The sequence below is a fragment of the Haemorhous mexicanus genome, chromosome 5, assembly GCF_027477595.1.
Source record: "Haemorhous mexicanus isolate bHaeMex1 chromosome 5, bHaeMex1.pri, whole genome shotgun sequence".
NCBI lineage: Eukaryota > Metazoa > Chordata > Aves > Passeriformes > Fringillidae > Haemorhous > Haemorhous mexicanus.
This window is the reverse complement of record NC_082345.1, coordinates 26,690,929-26,710,148: the sequence shown is the minus strand read 5'-3', so window position 1 is coordinate 26,710,148 and position 19,220 is coordinate 26,690,929. Positions and strand designations below refer to the sequence as shown.

Sequence of the window (19,220 nt, the reverse complement as noted above, 5' to 3'; positions counted from 1 at the left end):
ACATGTCCACATCTGACCTGCGACAAACATGACTTTTGCAATTGTTTTCTCTTTCCAATGGCTGTAACTACAAGAAACCAATCCATAACACTGATAGTTTTACTGTGAAAGCTGACCACAATAAAACATACTCAAATTAATTGCTTCTATGTACTGCCACATTTGCAGACTTTAATGACAGAAGTGAAATTAATTTTTGTATTTCTTAAAATTGTTGTTAACCTACTGAAAACCCCCCAAGATGACAAGCTCTGAACTCCTGTTAAAAATTCACTTTAAATTCAGTTTAATTTTCATTACGCATTTTTCCCCTCCAAGAAAAGAGAATCTGACATTAATGTCAGCAAAAAATACTTCTGCTTTGGAGAAAGACAAAACAAGCTGTGCTAAAAATATTTGTAGATTCACTTTGCAGTGAACTCTGTATGAGAAAAGGAGACTGTTGTTGCAATTTTAACCAAGAAGTTAAAAGAAAAATTATGTAATTCAGATGTCACCTCCAACAGCCCTTCAGGTTTTCCACAGGTTATTATTTTTTAAAAATATTCTTAATAGTTCAACAACCAATATTCCTTTACACCAAAATAACAAGATTTGGTGAAGGCTGACAAAGAGTTAGTTGGCCGAATGGAAAACATGTTTGTGTTTTGTGTTTTACATAACAAAGTATAATTTTCATTTGGCTACTGAATGAATGCCTGGATATCATGTTTTGGATTTTTTCACCCTTTCAAAAGGACAATCTGGCAACAGAAAACCTAAGTCTCTGGGCAATAAAGGTGTGTATCATCCGTAAAACTTTATCTCAAGTTCTCCTATAGCACAAAACCAGAGAGCAATTCAGTATTGTATTTGGTACACAGCTTTCATCACACAAAGCAATTTTTCCTACTCATTACATGGGACAGCAGCTCCTTAACACAGTTTGTGTTATCATTCAAGCATTATGCCTTCAACAGAGGACTGATGAAATATAACAGCTTGGCTTCGATAAATGGCCTTCCACCCCAACTAATACTTCAAAAACCAATAGCCCAAAGTTGCTGAGTTTTCCAGAGTTAAACAAATCACCCAGTCCTCAACAAAAAAAGTCTTGAAGAGTCTCATCAACTCACTGCCACTCAGAAGTAGGACCAAGTTCAAAATCAAATACTGCTGAGAGGTATCCCAACATATCTGGAAGCCAAGAGGGAGCAGCCTCTCAGTCTGCAGCTACAGAAGCTTTACTGACAGTGATAGTATCATGTGCCCTCCAGACAAACAGACCTACTCCAGACACAGCCATTACACATGCAGCTCTTCACATCTGGAAAAGCACAGATATATGATCTTAGCCAGTACTCAGTAAAGTTTCATTACCTTCACAAAGCTGCTGATCCCTAGCTTTCATCTAGTATGGGATATCCTGCGTAAAGTGTCTAATTGTATTGCAGCATATTCTCACACTTCTATGAGTCACTCAAAGTCATGGAGGACTGCATGTATACAAAGAAAGGAGTTACAACTATACTGTTACAGACCATGGTTGTAGTAAGGTCATCAAGATTCCACTGCAGACTAAATAAGGTCAGGATTCCCTGTGCCAGTAGTAAAGAGATACAGTATTTACTGTATCAATAAATCACTCTACTTTGTAAAGCTACTATTCAATAGTTGTTGCCTAGAGGTAACCACAGGTGATAAACTAAAATCTGGTAAAACAGCAATGTTAATGTGCAAGCCAGGTGTTTCAGAGTGGGGGGGGGGGAAGCTTAAATACATTTACCACTCTAGGTATGTAATTAAAATACTGTTCTGTCATATATCAACTCTGGCATGCATTTCAAGGTTTCTTTACAATATGGATATAAACTTCCTCCTTCCCCACTTTTGTATGAAGATTTAAACACTGATAAAAGCTACCTTGACAAATCACATAAATCATGCCCTTCAAATGGCTTTTAGAATCAGATGCACTGCACCATTCATAGGATGGAGCAATATTTGTAAGATGCACACAACACTGAAGTGAGTCATTTTGCTAATACACCATGCCCTCTTCTTGTTTGGGAGCTTGCATCTGCTGTTAAAAGGCTGACAGGCAGGGATCAGATCTCATTAGATCCTCAATGAGGACGACAGACTGCACACCCTGCTCAAGAAACTAGGTAAATCACAAGGGAATTAAAGTCTTCTCTCTGCTGCATTCCTACAGACTTTCTGTAGGCCAAAGCATGAGACTTCCTCCTAAAATCTAAGTGAATAAACGGAAGGTGTGGCTCTTACTAAGAAATCTGATACACTCTCAAACACTGAAGAAAACTGAACTTTATTCTGCTGAATTAGCTCAAAATAAAGAGATATGCTAGACTTGACATCTACTTCTGAAGCAGCAAGATCTCGGAGGCACTGAAAATTGACTGTGTTTGATGCTTAGGTTATATGGTAAGCACAGAGATACTTTGCAGAGCCTTATGTGGAGGCATTTCATCCCCAGAGGCTGCTTTTCACCCTTCTTATTGCAACCTGCTGGCCCATCCTCTTCATTAGTCATTTTTCATTCAAAAATGAGATCAATAAATTATTCAAAACATCACAACTCAATACTCCATGTCATGACTCGTGCCTTATTAAGACGTAATCTGAAATTATTCATTGGCATGCAGAATGAAAACGAGAGAATTATAAAGAAACTCTGTGCAGGAAATGGGAAAAATGAAAACAACATAGAAGAAGTGCAAGATGTGACTTGTTCTGAACTGTAAGAAACCAAAAATCCTTCCTTGTGAAGCTACTTAAGCAGCCAAAAAATTCAAAGCCTTTCCAAACTCATTATATGTCCTCATATAATCACTTGAGTTTTGAGGACAAAGATGTGATCTGGCATTCTAAGAAAATGATTACCTGAGATCTCAGAACAGCATAAGGAACCACATACCTTCACCAAGGAACGCAGCATCTACAACCACCACTTGCACTCTCAATATCTATAGCCTAATTTTTGTCTATCCTCAACTGGAAACTCATCACTCACATGCAAAGCTGATCACTCTTCCCAGTTAACAGCATCACATCAAAGCTCACCATAATCTACTGGTTTGCTATTTGCAGAGATACTGTAAAAAGCAGTGGAAAAGACACAGACCACCAAAACATAATGGTGAGTACAAGTGGCATTACTATACACTTCCCTAAATTTCAAAGACTCAAAATTGCTGCTGTGCTTTTGAAGAACACCAGATTTGACATTAGCTATGCATCCTTCTTTCCCCGTGATGAACAAATTCTTTAGCAATAATTCTAAAGGCCAAAATTAAATTCCTAAGCATATCCTATACATTTACATGTTATGATATGACTGAGTATGTATCAAGGAAAACTCCTTCTATTTTAGCAACCTCCTAGGAAAACTTTCACAGTGTGATTCAGAAAGCAAATAAATATCAGTTTCCACACTTGGCAAAGAAAAAAATACCACTTCTTTTTCACATGCATACAAACACACCTTATGTGCACATAATGTACATAAGAAAATGTACAAAATGTAAGATGTACAAAATGTAGAAATGCCTCACTCTTTGAAGGTTTTAAAGCTGTAATTTTTCCTCATGTTCTTGGCAAGCTATGTTTGGAAAGCTAAGACAGCCGTCAGTACTCCATAGAAAGCATTATCAGGAAGGATATTACAAGTTCACTCAATAGCTTTGTAAGGCCACAGAAAACTGCAACTGACTGATTATCATTATACATTTTTAAAGAGACCACTCCAAGGATAAATCAGGTTAACACCACAGTTACCACTAGAAATATCACTGCTTAGTCAAATGTTTTTTAAAAGAATTAAACCAGGAAGTTACTAGAATCCATGGAACAAAATCATCACAAGCAGCAGCCAGTGCATTACAGTAAAGTCTTGCCACCCTAAATCACACACCTTCCAGACTTAGACTGGAAAACACAGGCCTCTGCTTCACACTGCAGTGCCACCTTACCCATTACCTGTGCAGATGGCTTGAGACACCCATACAGCGTAACTTAGAAAACCATAGAAATGTCTCTTCTTCACTTCAAAAAGACTGTAAGAGGGAGGAGAACAGCGTTCTGCAGGCCACATAACCATACCTGTTTAACAGTTTATTTTAAATTAACTAGCCACAACAGTTATGAGGCAGAAACAAAATAAGTTCTAGAAAATAGTCCATTAATAAGCAGACATGATTGCCACCTCTCACAGTAACTGATCTGTTAGGCTATTTTTGATTCATCCATTTTTATAGTCCTGATACTGTGCACCAATCTCCAGCTGCATTTTTTGTTTAAAAAGTTAACTTTATTTCAGGCCTTCTAGAAATAAAAGCATAGATTAAACCACCTAGTCTAGACATGCAGCTCTTATTAATTGCTAAATAAACAATAATTTCCTTATTTCTTAAGCAATGACATTAGAAAGTTTAAATGAACAGTGTTCACTGTATCCTCAGGCATTTGTCTAACCTAAGGGTAGTCTCCCACCAGGAAAGAATTTCTTTTAACCATGGCTGCGGTTCCTATGGAATTGGTGCCTGCCCAATCTCAGGAGTCAATCATCTGAGAGCCTTTCCTATTTGCATTGAGTGCAGTAGACAAGATTTCCGAAATCTTGATTGAGGGTTCTCATTCCTTTTCTCTTTCCAGGAATTCTAATTTACAGTTTAAGTGATGAATTTTACTTGCTCCTTATGCCATTCACAGATAGAGTACCAGACTGATTTCTAACTTCAAGGCTATGTATCTCCTGCTTTTGAATACAGTAGTTTAAGATAACTTAAATTTTTTAAAATATTAAATAATCAATGAGGACTGAATACACATCTTGCTTACAAAAATCAGTGTCCATTCACACTCAAAGAGATAGTAATGTGTAGTTAGTTAGAAAATGTTTCTATCAAAGAAATTTCTCTTGTAAACCAAGCATCTCTATTCCAGAAAGGCTGCATTCCTACACAACATGGAAATTCTTGTCAGAAAATTGCCTCAACATACAAAAATTCTACGATGATGGGAATTGCAGACCACATACAACATGGCTATGGATAATCTTCCAGGCATGGCCCCTCTCTTTTTCTATTACAGAAGAAGGAAATTCTAAAGTAAGACAATCCAGAATGAGGAAACCACTGAACTGCCACCTCAGAGATTACAGAAGAACATGACCACAACGGTACACAGAAAATAAAAATGCTAAGTTACAAGAGAAAAAGTGAGGTAAAAATGATAGTGATATAAATGAAATTTTAGCATTTAACATATTTCTCAAGTACCAAGATTAAGCTGATTTGTCTTCTTAAATTCTCCATCCAAGTAGTGTCTGCTACTTTAAGGTTACTTTTTGCCTTATTGCATCACGCAAGATTATTTTTAATCAAAACCACACATTTTTCATGTTCATTGATGTCAAAGAAATAAATGCATAAAACTCACAGCCTATAATCTTCAATGAGTAACAGACATTCTTTACTTCTAAGAGGTTAGAAGTGTGCACTCATTTTCAGCATCGGTCCTAACAGAAACAGCTAAATCAGAAAAGCATTCAGCACACAGATCCACCTAAGTTCAGCATCTTTCCAGTGATGAATATAATTCTGACCTCTGCTGACAGAAGATCTGATGACTCCTATCTTTAATTAACAACTACCCCCTCCTATCTACAAGCAATAAATGTCACGAGTGTGCAACACAGCAGTTTCCTTTTTTTAGGCTCTAGACAAAAGGAGTGTATGATCATGACACAGATGTCAGACATTCACCATTCCACAAAACACTGCACTTCTAATCTATTCACTTAAACCTTCTCTTGATCCTCTTTAAGAAAGGTAGCTCTGCACAAAGACACGTCAACTCTTTGCTGCTATATAAAGTTGAAGGTTAAAATACGTAAGCTGATGTAGGAGACTACTTCCTGATGAAAGAAAAGCCCTTTAAACACTAGAACCTCAAATCTAATTTGTCAGCTTATTGATGCTTCCATGCGTACTGCCAGTGCAAAGCATCTGTCTTTCTGAGAAGCCACTGTTTTGGATAAATGGTTAATGCTACATAGCAGAAAATTAGCATGACCTTATAGTAGAAGCAATACAGAATTCAGTCACTCATGTAAGCATTTAAAATTCCAAATTTTAAGTGAAAGACCAGACCTTCTGCTTTAATCAAACCTACCTGCTAAGCTGGAGGTGCCAGCTGGATTTACGGTTATCAGTAAATGTGACCGACACATGATCGACCTAAATGGGGAAGCGCACCAAGTGAGAGTTACCCAACTTTTTCTTATGTCCTTTCTAAAGAGTATAAAAGAAAAAAAAACCCAAAACATTTGGCTTCACTGGAAACATTCTTAGTTAAACCAGCCTTTTATATGCTTACCCTTAGCTAACATCTTGTTTTAACACGAGACTCAGGTAAACTTTATTCAGCCACTGAAGCTATGCTACCAACTTAAATTAAGGGGCAACACAGCTCACAATGAAACAAGCTCATCTGGGTCTCAAACTCACCACTGCAGAATCTAGCCCATAACACTGTTACCGCTGATGACTGGGTAGCAACCCCAAACTCAGCAACTGATCACTAGATGGCTACAGTATTTCTGGAAGACCTGCTGGCAAGAACTATACAGTTTATCTACAATACATTACCAGCTGTAATAGGTGAATAAAGCAAGACCTGCCACAACAAAACCTACCTCTGAAGTGGTCCAGGCTTATGCAACAAACCTGACAAACCCAGTTTAAATGTCTTCTGAAGCCACAGCTGAAGGCAAGTGGGACTTGTAAACACTCAAACAGCTGAAATCAAAAGGGAAACTCAAAGGATTTTCCACGGGGCTTGGTTTGGAGCAAGTGGTTGTGTGGCGCTTGGTTGCTCATTGGGTTTAAACCACGACAGTGCATAAAAAAGGAGGGTGAGTAAAAAAGCAGATCACTGTAATACTCAAATTAATTATTCTGATTTTCATTAACTACTAATGAAATTTTTAGTTGCATCCTCAAAGTGCACACCACTCAGAGTCAATTCTTTCCAAAGAATGAGGCACAGTCACACTGCACACACCTGGAGACATCAGTGCTTCAACTCCTCAGGAGTGAGATATTTTACTGCTAAGCTTTTGATACTTGAGATTTCTTTTTAAAGCTATTTAGCGTTTTTGTTACTTTCAACAAACAAAATGAAACTAACTTCCTGGTAAGCAAACAAAACCCACCTCAGTGTTTTGTTTGGTTCTGCATTTTTTTGGTATTGTTTTTATTCTCTGGCTGAGTTCCATATTCATAATTTAGGAAAATAATCTTACTGTACATTTGCATAAAGCCTCAGTTAGCAAGACACAGCACACAGATTAATGAAAGTACCCCACGTAAAAAGAAAAACTACTTTGCAACTAGACCTTGCTATTCATGACATTTTGCATGGAAAAGAAGTCCCTTTTACTGTGAAATAGACTTTAAAATACCCATCAAGACTTTTAACAGCAAAGAAAAATAATTCATAATGGTGATGTTCATTAATATTGTTCAACAATATTTTAGATCAAAGCCCTCTTCCTAAAGGGAGCTCCTCCAGAGCTGCCCATACATTCAATAGAAGCTACTCCAAGCTTTTACCTCAGGAAGGAAAAAATACCAGGCAGCAAACCTACAGCAGGTTCTCACTTCTTTCATACTGCACTGAAGGATAACAATGTTTAAAGCCTCATTAAAAACTCTACAAGTGTTAATACAGAATGTGAATTTTTAAATAAACAGCCAACTTCAGGCAGACTGTCTCTGAACTAGGCTTTCACTTATATTTTAAAACATCAAAGAAAATAAAATTTCAGGGCATTTTCTTTATGTCATTAGTATTTCTCAAGGTAGCATGCAGAGCAGTAGCTTTTAAACCTGAATTCCTCTACACTCAGAAAAAGCCCTTAGTCTGACCTCAAGGCACTGCACTAGGATTTGTCACAATTTGTGACCCAGCTATGTTAATCACGCTCCTTGGCAAGTGGAAACACCCACAAATGCTGAACCAACTTTTAACACCAAAGTTTTAGCACTTGAATTTTGAGAAAGGGAAATTACACAATTCCATCTCTTTACCCACATTATGATTTCAGTTAAATCAGCTTTGTTCCCTTAAATCCATGAAGGAAAAAAAAAAAAAAAAGGCATCATTCTATTCACAATTCAATACAGCTGTCTATGACTGGCTTCAGCCCCAGGCCACAAGCCAGGAACTTCTGAGTTCAAGTTTGGCTCTGCCTCTGACTTTCTGTGTGGCCTCTGGATTTCTCTGCTGCTCCTCTAATGTCTGTACACTTACCTTACAGAAAGGCATTTGCTTCGTTTGTGCAGGCTCTTCCCAAACACAAAACTCGAACTGACTTTGAGAGCCATTTTTATTGTGTACTGAACACCAATGCCCTGCCAAGAAGTCTCCACCTGTCAGTTGATACCTGGTGGTTTTTAACTGTAGTAACTGCCAACATGCACTTATTACATATATGCATACACACACCTGTATCAGACACACGCAAACAGAAGAATATGTAGTGAGCTGGAAAAGAGACAATCATTTCATAGTTTCTTTCAAAAAATGAAATTGAGTTACATGCTATAATTCAACTTACAATGTAGAGCTACCTGCAACCTTGTTCTTTTTAATGCACTGATCCAGTGATTAAGCCTGTTTTTAACAGTTTAGCATGAAACAAATAGAGCAAGCAATGCTCAAGCTAAAACAATCACAACTAATATTGAGAATATTGCCTAAACAACAGAAGAATGGCCTAAGAATGTAAAGGAGAAGAAGCATTTAAGCTTAAGCAAGTTACCTAACAATAGCTGAAGCATCTTTTAAAAGGTAAGTTTTTTCAAGAAAAAGATCAAGAGAAGTTACATAAATTTAAGCTGACCTTATACTTGGCAAGTCCATGGTAGGAGAGTTTCACTTCACATTACCTGGACTGCACCAAAATGTTACAGCCTTTTCTGAGCAAGTAACATGCAAATACAGCTCATCTTTAAAACAGTCACCTTTAAATCCACATCTGAGAAACAATCTTGTCCCCAAAACTTTATCAAGACAGGCTGACTTTCCAAAAATTAACATGTTTGGTTTTCAATGGTCCAACTACAGCAAGCTAGCTTAAAGAACTCTGCAACTGAGGCTTTAGGGTACATTAAGCTGCAAAAGTAAATTCTAAGCTCTCAAAGTTCAGCTTTTGTCTGCTTTTGCCTTTTTCATCTTGTTATACCTAGAATCTGGTAAAACCACACTTCCTACAGTTTTTTGTCTCAGGATATATATTTTATTTATAGTAATGGCAAATGTAGAGCAAAACTACCTCCTAATTAATAACACAGCAGAGTTAATTTGATGCAGAATAATGTGTTATTTTGTGATAAAAACAGTCATTCAAGGACTTAACCAGAAGTCGCCATTCCAGAACAGCTACCATGTAAGATGAGGTGGTTAAATGCAAATTCAGATAGCTTTTGCACAAGAAGACTAAACTGGTTCCAACAGCTGAAAAATTATCTGCATGTAAGGCTTAGGATTCTCACATCTCCATCTTTCTCTCTGTCAGCACTGCTTGGTCTGGTTGCTATGTATCAAGCAGATAATGTGAACATTACCTGCAAAGGAACAGAAATCTTGACTCTCTAACACAAGGCTTTTTAATTTTAAATTCCCATTAATATTGCTACAACTGACTTTGGTAGCACCAGCTGGAATCTTCTTTTATACCAGGCTGAAAAAAGCTTTTGGGGCTTTACTTCAGGTTAACCAAGCATTTTTAGAGGCAATTTGAACCTAGCCCACATTTAGGTTCCCACCAGCGCACCTAAACGTGTAATAACATCCGCAAAGAAAAACAGAGCTAGATATAAAATGACATATATATAACCTCAACAGGACATCCTTCATTTCCACGTGCCATATTTTTAACCAGTTTTAAGTGCACTATTTTGTATTTTTTTAATATTTATCATAGAAGACCCCTTGACTAAAACAGTGAGGTAATAACACTAATGGTACCCAAGTAAAATCTAACAAAATAGGAAAGGTTTATTTATATAGTCTTAACTAGGATATAGAAGAATTCATTTTTAAAAATTCACATGGGAAGGAAACAATCTACTATTTTCTGCTTCACAGGACAACTGGGTTTCAGTGTACATAGGAATAAGCTAGGAAAACAAAAGTTTTGATACCCTCTGCCCTCTCCTCCCCTGCATATAGAAGGTAGCCATTTTCACTTTTATTGTCCTCAAACTCTCTCCAAGTAAGAAGCAGAACAGCCTGGAAAAATCCAGCAAGACCTACCAGATTAGGATTTCCAAGCATTATAATACCAAAATTCACTTGTATGTTGTGATCAAATCATCCTCCCTATGAATTGCTCAGCAAAAGGCTGAGCACAAACATGCTGTATATTTCACGGGCTAAGTGATGTATCAAAATATTTCAGTTTCACTTTAGTTGGTGAAGTTCTCAGTGGTAGCCAACCTCTTGCTAAAAAAAGCTGTTTTGCAGTCAAGTATATCTAGAGAACCAACACAGAATTAGAACCATGTGTTTTAAATCAGACCCTGAATCTGACATGATTGCTTAATCAAAATTATATACAATTAAAAATATAAATACTAATACAGAAGCTGCAACAAGAGCACAAACGCTGCTACATTAGCACCCTAATATTAAGTTGCAATGTCTTCCACCACCAACACTAAAATTCAAATCAGGGGGAAAAAAGTAGAAGAAAATACTGAAGACTTATTTTAAGGAAGGTTTAAGTGACACAGGACACTGCATCCTGGAAAACTGGATCGCTCATGCACAGCTAAGCTCACAAGCATACAATGAACCAGAATGACAACACATTCATGTATATTTGCCACAGAGCACATGTAAAATGGGACAATTAAGCTCAACTCTAATTAATGGTTAAGTGGCATGAACAGATTATACATTTAACCTTTCCTATTTTCATATAGGTCAACTAGCTCAAAAAAACTCAATCTACAAAAGCCGTTTTAAAAACCCCAATTCCAGCAGTTTCACTGCAGTTTAAGTTTTGCCACTTTTCTATGCACACAGAGGCTGTGCCCGACAGCTACTGACATTACAAGTGGACAGCAGAATTATGACTATGTTATTCAGCAAATGCTGTGCTTAAAAAGGGGAAAAAAAGCCCCACTGAGAATACCAGAAGTAATCTTCCTGCTGTTTTATTTTTTAAAGAAGTACTTCTTCTCTGATTCAGAAAGTAAAGCAATATTATGCTTTAGTGCAAATCTATTCAGCTGCTATACTCAGACCTGTACTTCAGGAAGCCTTAACTCTACATCTGCTAAGCACACTGGGAAAGTTGAGCATGCTTCCCTTATAACTTTAACATGCACAGTGGGGTTTCATGTAATTTTAAGGAACGAAAAAAGAATGGTCACCTTGATTTAAAAAATTCATATCTTTCTGCTTTTTAGTTGCTGAAGTAACTATGCTGTTCAAAGCACACCCAACTACGATGGAGCTCTATGTCAAAATGCTGCTCTTCTAACACAAATTAGACAACTACTTTGTTTGCAGAGAATGTATCTATGAAAATAAGCATTAAAAAGATGAAGAGTTTTTCTGCTGGACTACCTCCCTGTATTATTTCTTGCTGGCCTTATTTGAGCTACCTCAAAATTTGTTGATGTCCCCCACTGCTAAAATGTGACCTCACAGATCCCATCCTAAGAGAAGAACTCCCCTGCTGGCATGAAATCAAACACAATCGTATCCTGATGCCTTGCTTCGATTTTGTTGAAGTAAATTCCAAGGTCACATTTCACTTCTAAAAGTCTCAATTTAACACACTTTTTTAGTAATATAAACATGCTTTCTACTTTTAAGCATTTTTCCACCTATCAGTGTCAACGCATTTTTAGATGATTTTCTCTGCCTAACATATACAAACATCCATTTGATTGAGTTCAGACACAAATGGTAGCACTGTAAGGAGCAGCAGTCAACTTTCATTCTTACTGTTTTTCTAACAGAACTGCCCTCACTATCTCCAGATGTATTAGCACACATTTTTCCATGGTGTTTAAGCCATTTTGGTTTGTTCTGTCTTTAAAGTACATCTTGTGTTTTATTTATCTCCTCTTAGGTATCTGAAAAAACTCCAAGGGTTGTATCTTGTGTTATGTTTTCCCACTTGACTTAACAGGCTAATTAAAAGTAGTCCTTAAAGTACAATATTATGAATGAGAAGTCCTTCAATTTACTCAGGCTATAACACCCAAATATCACATCAACCAGTTCTTAAGACACAACTTCTCAGAAATTATTAAAAATATACAATTGTAGTAACAGCAGGGCATTTCATCCCTAAACTGTAATGCCAGCATACTGTATACAGACAGGAAAACAGCCTTTAAAATGACAATATCCACGAACCTTAGGAATTCCCTTCAGAAGTATGCTGATGGCCCAAAAAAAAAATTTAAAAAATCAGGGTTTGCATATATTCATGCTGCTCCCAGAATATATGTTTTGTATCAGCAAGAAAAAACCCCCAAACCTACCAAAATAAACAAAACCCCAACCAAACAAAAACAAAACCCCCTGTCGTGCTCTTTAGTAGGAAGCCTATGTGTAAGGAGAACTTAAGCAGTGCTAAACCTGTGCTCTGGAGTTGGAATTCTCCACAAATACAAAAAGGCACCATTCCTCCTGTGTTCTGAAGAGCAATTATGGCACCATCACAACAACAAAATAGAAATATTCTCAATATATAGTATTTACCTCCATGATAGCTCCATATTTGCCTTTAATGCTGAAATGGCCAAAACCTGTTATCTTGACACCCAACTTCAAGCAATTTGTTTGTCCAATATTTGAAATATGGCACATGCAAACATACCATGTAAGACTGCTAATGCTAGCATTACACTAGCAACTAAAGATTTCAGAAGAAATACATCTTTATATTAATCTAACCTGAATTTTACATCATTAATTCTGGAGCAATAATGTTAGTCCAATATTTACAGTTTAGCTACTTGAAATCTAAGGTAACAAAACTAGAACCCTGATACTCACATCTGATTCCCTTGACAGGACATGACATACAGGCCCTTGGAGGTAAACATCCTTTGTATCTTATTTTCTTGCCTCAAATCTTGAGCTGTTTAACCAGGAAACCAATACTTAACAAGGTGAAACAGCTCTTAGGAAGGCAGTAGACAGCTTCCTAATCAATTAAAGGAAAAACCGCTGAAACTTTTCAGTTATGAACTACTACCAGCTGAAGAGAGTACCAAGGGTGCAGCTGCCAAGAAATATTGTTCAAAATAAACTGTAAGTTAAACTTTTCACCTTCCACCCTGGTCCAAAAGAAATGCATATCCATAATGACCAGAATTAAAGAACTCTGTTTCAAGATACATGACAAGTTTCTAAAGGGATACTAGGAAACTTGTGGATAAAAATTATCTTCCAGAAATACTCTATTTCTTTGGATTTTTTCCTCATAAATTTGACACTTTCTCCTCTCCTAAGCCACCTATTAATAAGTAAGAAACAAAAATCTTAAAAAGGTTAAGTTCAGCTGAAATCAGTTGGCAAAGACTGCATGATCTTACAAAGTTTCTTTTTCTCCTTCTCAGCAGGAGAGAAAGAGGCTAAAAGAAAAGCAACTGAAACTAAGCATACTGATCTTTCAGTCATTTGTTTTCCCTGAATTTTTTCCCATTAGAACTGCAGACTCCTGTATATTGAAGCTCAATGGTAATAAGGCTTTACTTGTCAATTATTTCTCAAGAATCTCTTAGATGTAGTGCAAAAATCTCCAGGGGTTCTGCTGACTACAGACTTCACTGTAGCTTTCAACCTACTAAAACAGTCTGCTTTGGAAAGGGAGTGATTCCTGTAGATACCAACAACAATTGATATGCAAATGCAAACAGAAAAATTTAATAAAGCTTCTGAACTCAGCATCGTCACTGCAAACTGAACGAAGCAAAAAAACTTCCCCTGCCCCCATGCCTCTTTAAACTTCAAACTGATCTAGAAATTGCAACTCAAGTCAGGTCTCTCAAATTTAAGTGTTTTGTTCCCCGCTGTACTGCAGGAATGCACTGAATACAAACAGCGTTGTGAATTGCCCAGATTCACACTTAAAATCCTATGGTTGCACAGACTGCACAGTACTCAACACACCCCGCAGTGAGATCTGAGGGGTCAAATGCATATTTGTAAGAGGAATTATTTTAATTGGTCTTTCCTATTCACAATTACAGTCTCACAAAGCTGCTCAAATGTTTGACAGTCTCCTTATTGGAATGATTTCTATTATTCTCAATAGCTGCCTTTTGTCTGACCCACAACAGCTTCTGTAGCTAGGAGCAGTAGCAGTTATTGGGAGCCACCCTGTATTCCATCACCTTAACCACCAAGCTAAATGTGCAAACATCTACACATTCTGCAAGTGTGTAACGTAGGCAGTAAGGCACGAAAGCAAAAAAAATACACAGAAAAGGCAAGTACTGTTCTGAAGTGCAGATTCTGGGAAGACTACACTCTACAATACTGCCAGTTCAGGACACAACTTGAGTTGTCTTTATTTCATCAGTTCAGCCATGCCATTCTACAGCAATTATCACATCAACTGCAGTAACTGATGTTTCGGTCCAGTAAGCAACAAATCTGAGAATGCTCCTAAAGAATACTTTAGACTGCATTTGAAAACAGTTCTAATTGTCTAATGATTGCTTGTCAATCAACAGGTAAATTCAACATATTTTAGCTACATCCAGATCTCCACTGAGCTCAAGAAGGTTTTGAGTAACAAAAGCCATCAGAGTATATCATGTCAAAGACACAGAACGTTTTTATAGCATTTCCTCAGATACCTACCAGTAACATGAGGCTGGAATCTAGTAAGTTCATTAACGCTAAGCAAAGGGTATGTGTTACTTCATGTATTAACTGAAGTAACACATGTATTAACTACTCAATGCTTAATGACCGAAATTACCAGCAAAAAACACTACATAAAATTTGAGCAGAGCTCTCTTTTATTGGCTTCTTCTAATTTAAAATTAAAAAAGAAAACTCCAAAGATACCATCTCCTAATTTCCATGAGAAACAACACACTGCAGAATTATTTTGAATATTTGCTAGCGCCAGCGCAGGAAAAAAAAAAAGTCCCACTATGTACAAGACTATAACGACAACAGCCAGCTACATTTTCAATAAGCTTATTGAAATCTGTCTCCTCCATTTGTGTTTAACTGTATGCATGTAAGGCCACAAAGAAATATAAAATATGAGCCATCTTTCAGGTTTACAAAGTTGATCTGCTAACCACAATCATTACGCTAAAACACTGCAATGTGGAATACAGTCACACGATTATTTGCAGAATTATCTGCTGCTTACATGTTCAGCTACAAAAAATATCACAACGCAATGCCTGTGAGGAAGGGGTGAAATATAATGTACACCACCACGGAAATTTTTTCATTTAACCCCACAGAAAGGAGCATTACATCACACTCTTACAATGCAGGAGGAGGGGCCTGTTCTCAAAAAGCAAGCTCCAGCTATTTCCCTTTAATTTTCTGCTTGGTTCTGGAGGGAGTTGCAAAAATAACTCGGATTTAAATTTTTAGCAACACAGAAGGCTGGGGGGAAAAAAAAAAAGCGAGAAAGCGCAGCCCTTTGCCTACACTTACTAAGGTGGAGATGATCGCTCGCTTCCCGTAGAACACAAAACCCCGGCAGTGGCCAGCATCCCGCACATTCCTGAATACCTGGCGCACGCCGGATGGGCCGCCAGCCCCGGCCGAGCCCGCGCGGGAGCCCCGCGGCAGCGCCGGGCCCGGCCGGAGCCGCGGCCCCCGCAGCGCTCCCCGCGCCTCGCCGGGGAGGCTCCGTCCCTGCGCCCGCGGGAGGCACGGCCCCGGCCGGCCCCGCTCCGACCCAGCAGCAGAAAGAATGCGAGCCCGGTTTTATACATGCAAATTTTTGCAGCAGATTTAAGAGCTCCGGGTGCTGTGGAGAAGAAGTCTCTAAAAAGCCTCTATTTAAATAAAACAAGATTTTCAGCACTATCTTGTACTTCACCAGCTCGAAAAATACAAACGATCTTCTGTAATTTGCCTACGTGTTTTAAATTACAAATATCTTCCAAAACCACACCGCACTTGTACGGAGAGCTCCTTCTAAAAACCCCAAAAAATCCACTAAAAGTGCCGTACACGTACAAGCAGACAAGATCCGAAGCAAGTCTTTGTGCTAGAAAAGGCACCTCTGCCAAGCCACGGATGGAAACGGTCAGCTCAGGCTCTTAAAAGAAATCAACTGATAGGTAAAAACAATAAAACATAAACGTACCACTAACCTCATAAAGTGCAGCAGTGCTTAAATCCAGCGAGTTGAGGCATACAAGGTAGAAATGGAAATGAAAAAAAAAATCCAAAAATGGTTTTGTGTTTTTGCTTTTTTTGTTTAGCTTTTTTTTTCCTTTTTTGTTAATTTTTTCTTTTTTTGCTCTCTCTTTTTTTTTTTTATTTCAAACGTTCAGAACCCAGCAGACGCTCCGTCGGCCATTTTGGCTGCGCTCCCTCGCTCTCTCCTCTCGCTCCCTCCCTCTCGCTCCCTCTTGCTCTCTCTAAAGGAAGCAGCTTTTTTGTGACCTTCAAATACGGGCGGCTCACGTGACCCCGCGCGCGCTGTCACTCACCGCCCGGGCCCGCCCCGCCCCCCGCCTTAAAGGGACAGCGCCCTGCCCTGCCCGCACCGGGCCGGCCTCCCCCGCCGGGCAGAGACGGGGCCCAGGGAGGGTACGGTGGGGAGCCCCGAGAGTACGGAGGGCGGCCCAGATGGAGCTGCTCTCTTTAAAACCGGCTAAAAAGACAGCAGCCAACTATGCTAATTCCACATAAGGGCTGCAGAGCCGACAAGCGGCGAATGGTGAATGTTAAGTCCCTCCAGCCACGCGCGCGGCTCTGCGGTGCACCGGGAACATCGACCCCAGCGCTCGCTTGCAGGAACCCCCATTTTAAGCACAACGCCCTCTTGACTCAAGGACCGGAGTCACGCTCAGACCAAAGTTAATCCAGTCTGTAACCAGACCGCCCACAGCACACGCACGCATAAACCCGAGATCAAGGTCCAGACACGGGAACACCCGCAGGACAGCAGAGCAAACTCGGTCTCTCCGGCTGCCGTGCCGGCTTAAAGTCGCAGGCTGCAACTCAGCCCTTAGGCAGACACTCCACAGCCTCTTCCCAGCCATTTCCGTAGATAACCGCTCTAACAGCGGCTGAAACAGAGAATCCCAGCATCTTGTAACATTAAAAAAAAAATCTGCGGGATGTTTCCAGATGTTACCCTGAATGTGCAGAAACAGTAAAGAATACAGTTCAGCAAAAGGATATGGTGACGCGAGTATGATCCTGCTGTGAGGAGACTTGCTCCTGAGTCAGCCCAACACAGGTAGGCAATGCTGGAGCTGACTTTGTAATGGAACCATGCCTGCGGAGGGAACTGACAGCTCGCTCGGGAAGCTCTTGGGAGCACCCTCAGGATCGAACCCTTAAAATATACAAGTTTTTAATTCTGTACGCTAATGCAACGTAACGATGTAGAAAGTAAAAAAGTCAAAACACACCTGAACACCAGGAGAACTTGTAACATGTACGCCTTGGTACAGAGTTTGTGTCTGGGTGTGTGCAAATTGCTTTAAATATGCTACAGCAAGTATAGTATGAATACTGCCATCTCAGACCTACAGGTACACTGCTGCTGTGCTTACAGTAACTTCTACTTAATCATTCTGTGTAAAATTAGCCAAAGATTAAGTGCTGCTAAATCCTTTAGACATAAAACCACTGATCAAGTGGGAGGTTAAGTCTGGCAAGTGGGTCCACTCTGAATCTCGTGATTTAATGGGTCTCCCTTTTTTGTTTGTGTTCCCAGTCCCTGCACAAATTTCTTCAAATTGATTATGATCTGATTTTCCTTGCTATGCTTCATCCAGGTAGTAAGGAATACTCCGAGTTGGAGGAAAAAAAGCCCAGTTCCTGGGCTTGGCCCTGCACAAGCCACCCTAAGAATCACACCATGTGCCTGAGTGTTATGCAAACCCATCTTAAACTCTGTCACAGACACGGTGCTTTTGCCAATACCTTTGACAGGAATTCTTTAAGCATCTAAATCACCCATTCATGACAATACCATAGAATGAAACTAACTTGGAGATCCATGGGAGGGCACTCCAAAGGAATTAATGTGAGGGGGGCAGAAGCTGCACATCTTATGAATGAGAATAAAAATTATTAGTATGTATTATTACAGAACGTAAGCCATTGGCCTCTGCAGGAGGCCATGCAAGGCTAGTGCAGCTCTGGTTCTGACATGTTTTGCTCCAACCTTCATGATAAAGTACAGAAACTCAAGTGGGGATTCTGCCACTGACAGGATTTTTTCAACAGGACTACAGCCTGCACTGTATCCATTTGTCTCTGAGGCTCAAGAAACTCTGGCAATAGCTAATGTGAGTTGCTTTTTGGGGTGCTTCATTAAATAAAAGCAGCTGGATATAACTGCTCAGGTTGCTCTGCCTAAACCAAAGCAGAGAATTGCCCTGCTGGATGTAGCAGATTGGAGTGTTTTGTGGCTGGTCCAATCCAAACATAGCAATTTAGGAGATGTGGTGAAAACTCAGGGAACATCTTATTTGTGGCAAAACCCAAACAGAACACCACAATCACTTTAAATTCCTAATCACAAAATCCAAACCAACTGCTAGGCATCTGATTCACACAGCTGCATAAAAGCAAATGTAAATGCACATCTATGGAACAGCTACCCCCTCTTGAAAAAATACATAAAGTACTGCAGCTACATGTTCTATGCGTGTTCACACTGACTATGACAGTATGCATTAAGCTACAGACAATTTTATTCTTTCTCAAAAGCCAAATTGTTTTATTGAGACCTAAAAATCCTCTTAACTTCACTAGGGCTTGCCAGCTCTCCATTCTGAAGTCCTGGAAGCCTTTACTTCAAGGAGCTGATAATACTGTGATGACTTTGAGAAGCAAGCACTCACTTGAGTTGCTGTGTATCCAAGTTGAAATAATTGCTATAAATTTTCACCTTGCCAACGTTCTATTGACAAAGCTTTTTAAATCAGAAAGTAAGCAAATTATCAGTGAACCAA

General features: G+C 39.0%; 1 protein-coding gene across 12 annotated transcripts in view; it reads right to left on the bottom strand.

The window, feature by feature from the left end:
• TNRC6B (trinucleotide repeat containing adaptor 6B) overlaps nucleotides 1-19,220 on the bottom strand; it is a 132,846-nt gene that overhangs the window by 65,446 nt on the left and 48,180 nt on the right. Inside the window, exon 1 of one of the 12 annotated variants that reach the window (XM_059846496.1) lies at nucleotides 16,388-16,754. The exons of 10 other annotated variants lie outside the window; for them this stretch is intronic. Coding sequence is in view for 1 of the 2 variants with exons in the window: in XM_059846494.1 (XP_059702477.1) it covers nucleotides 16,395-16,399 (5 nt within the window). In the remaining variant the exon portion in view is untranslated. Of the gene's footprint in view, nucleotides 1-16,387; nucleotides 16,755-19,220 lie in introns of those variants that run through there. One more of the 12 variants, XM_059846494.1, reaches the window with a different exon arrangement.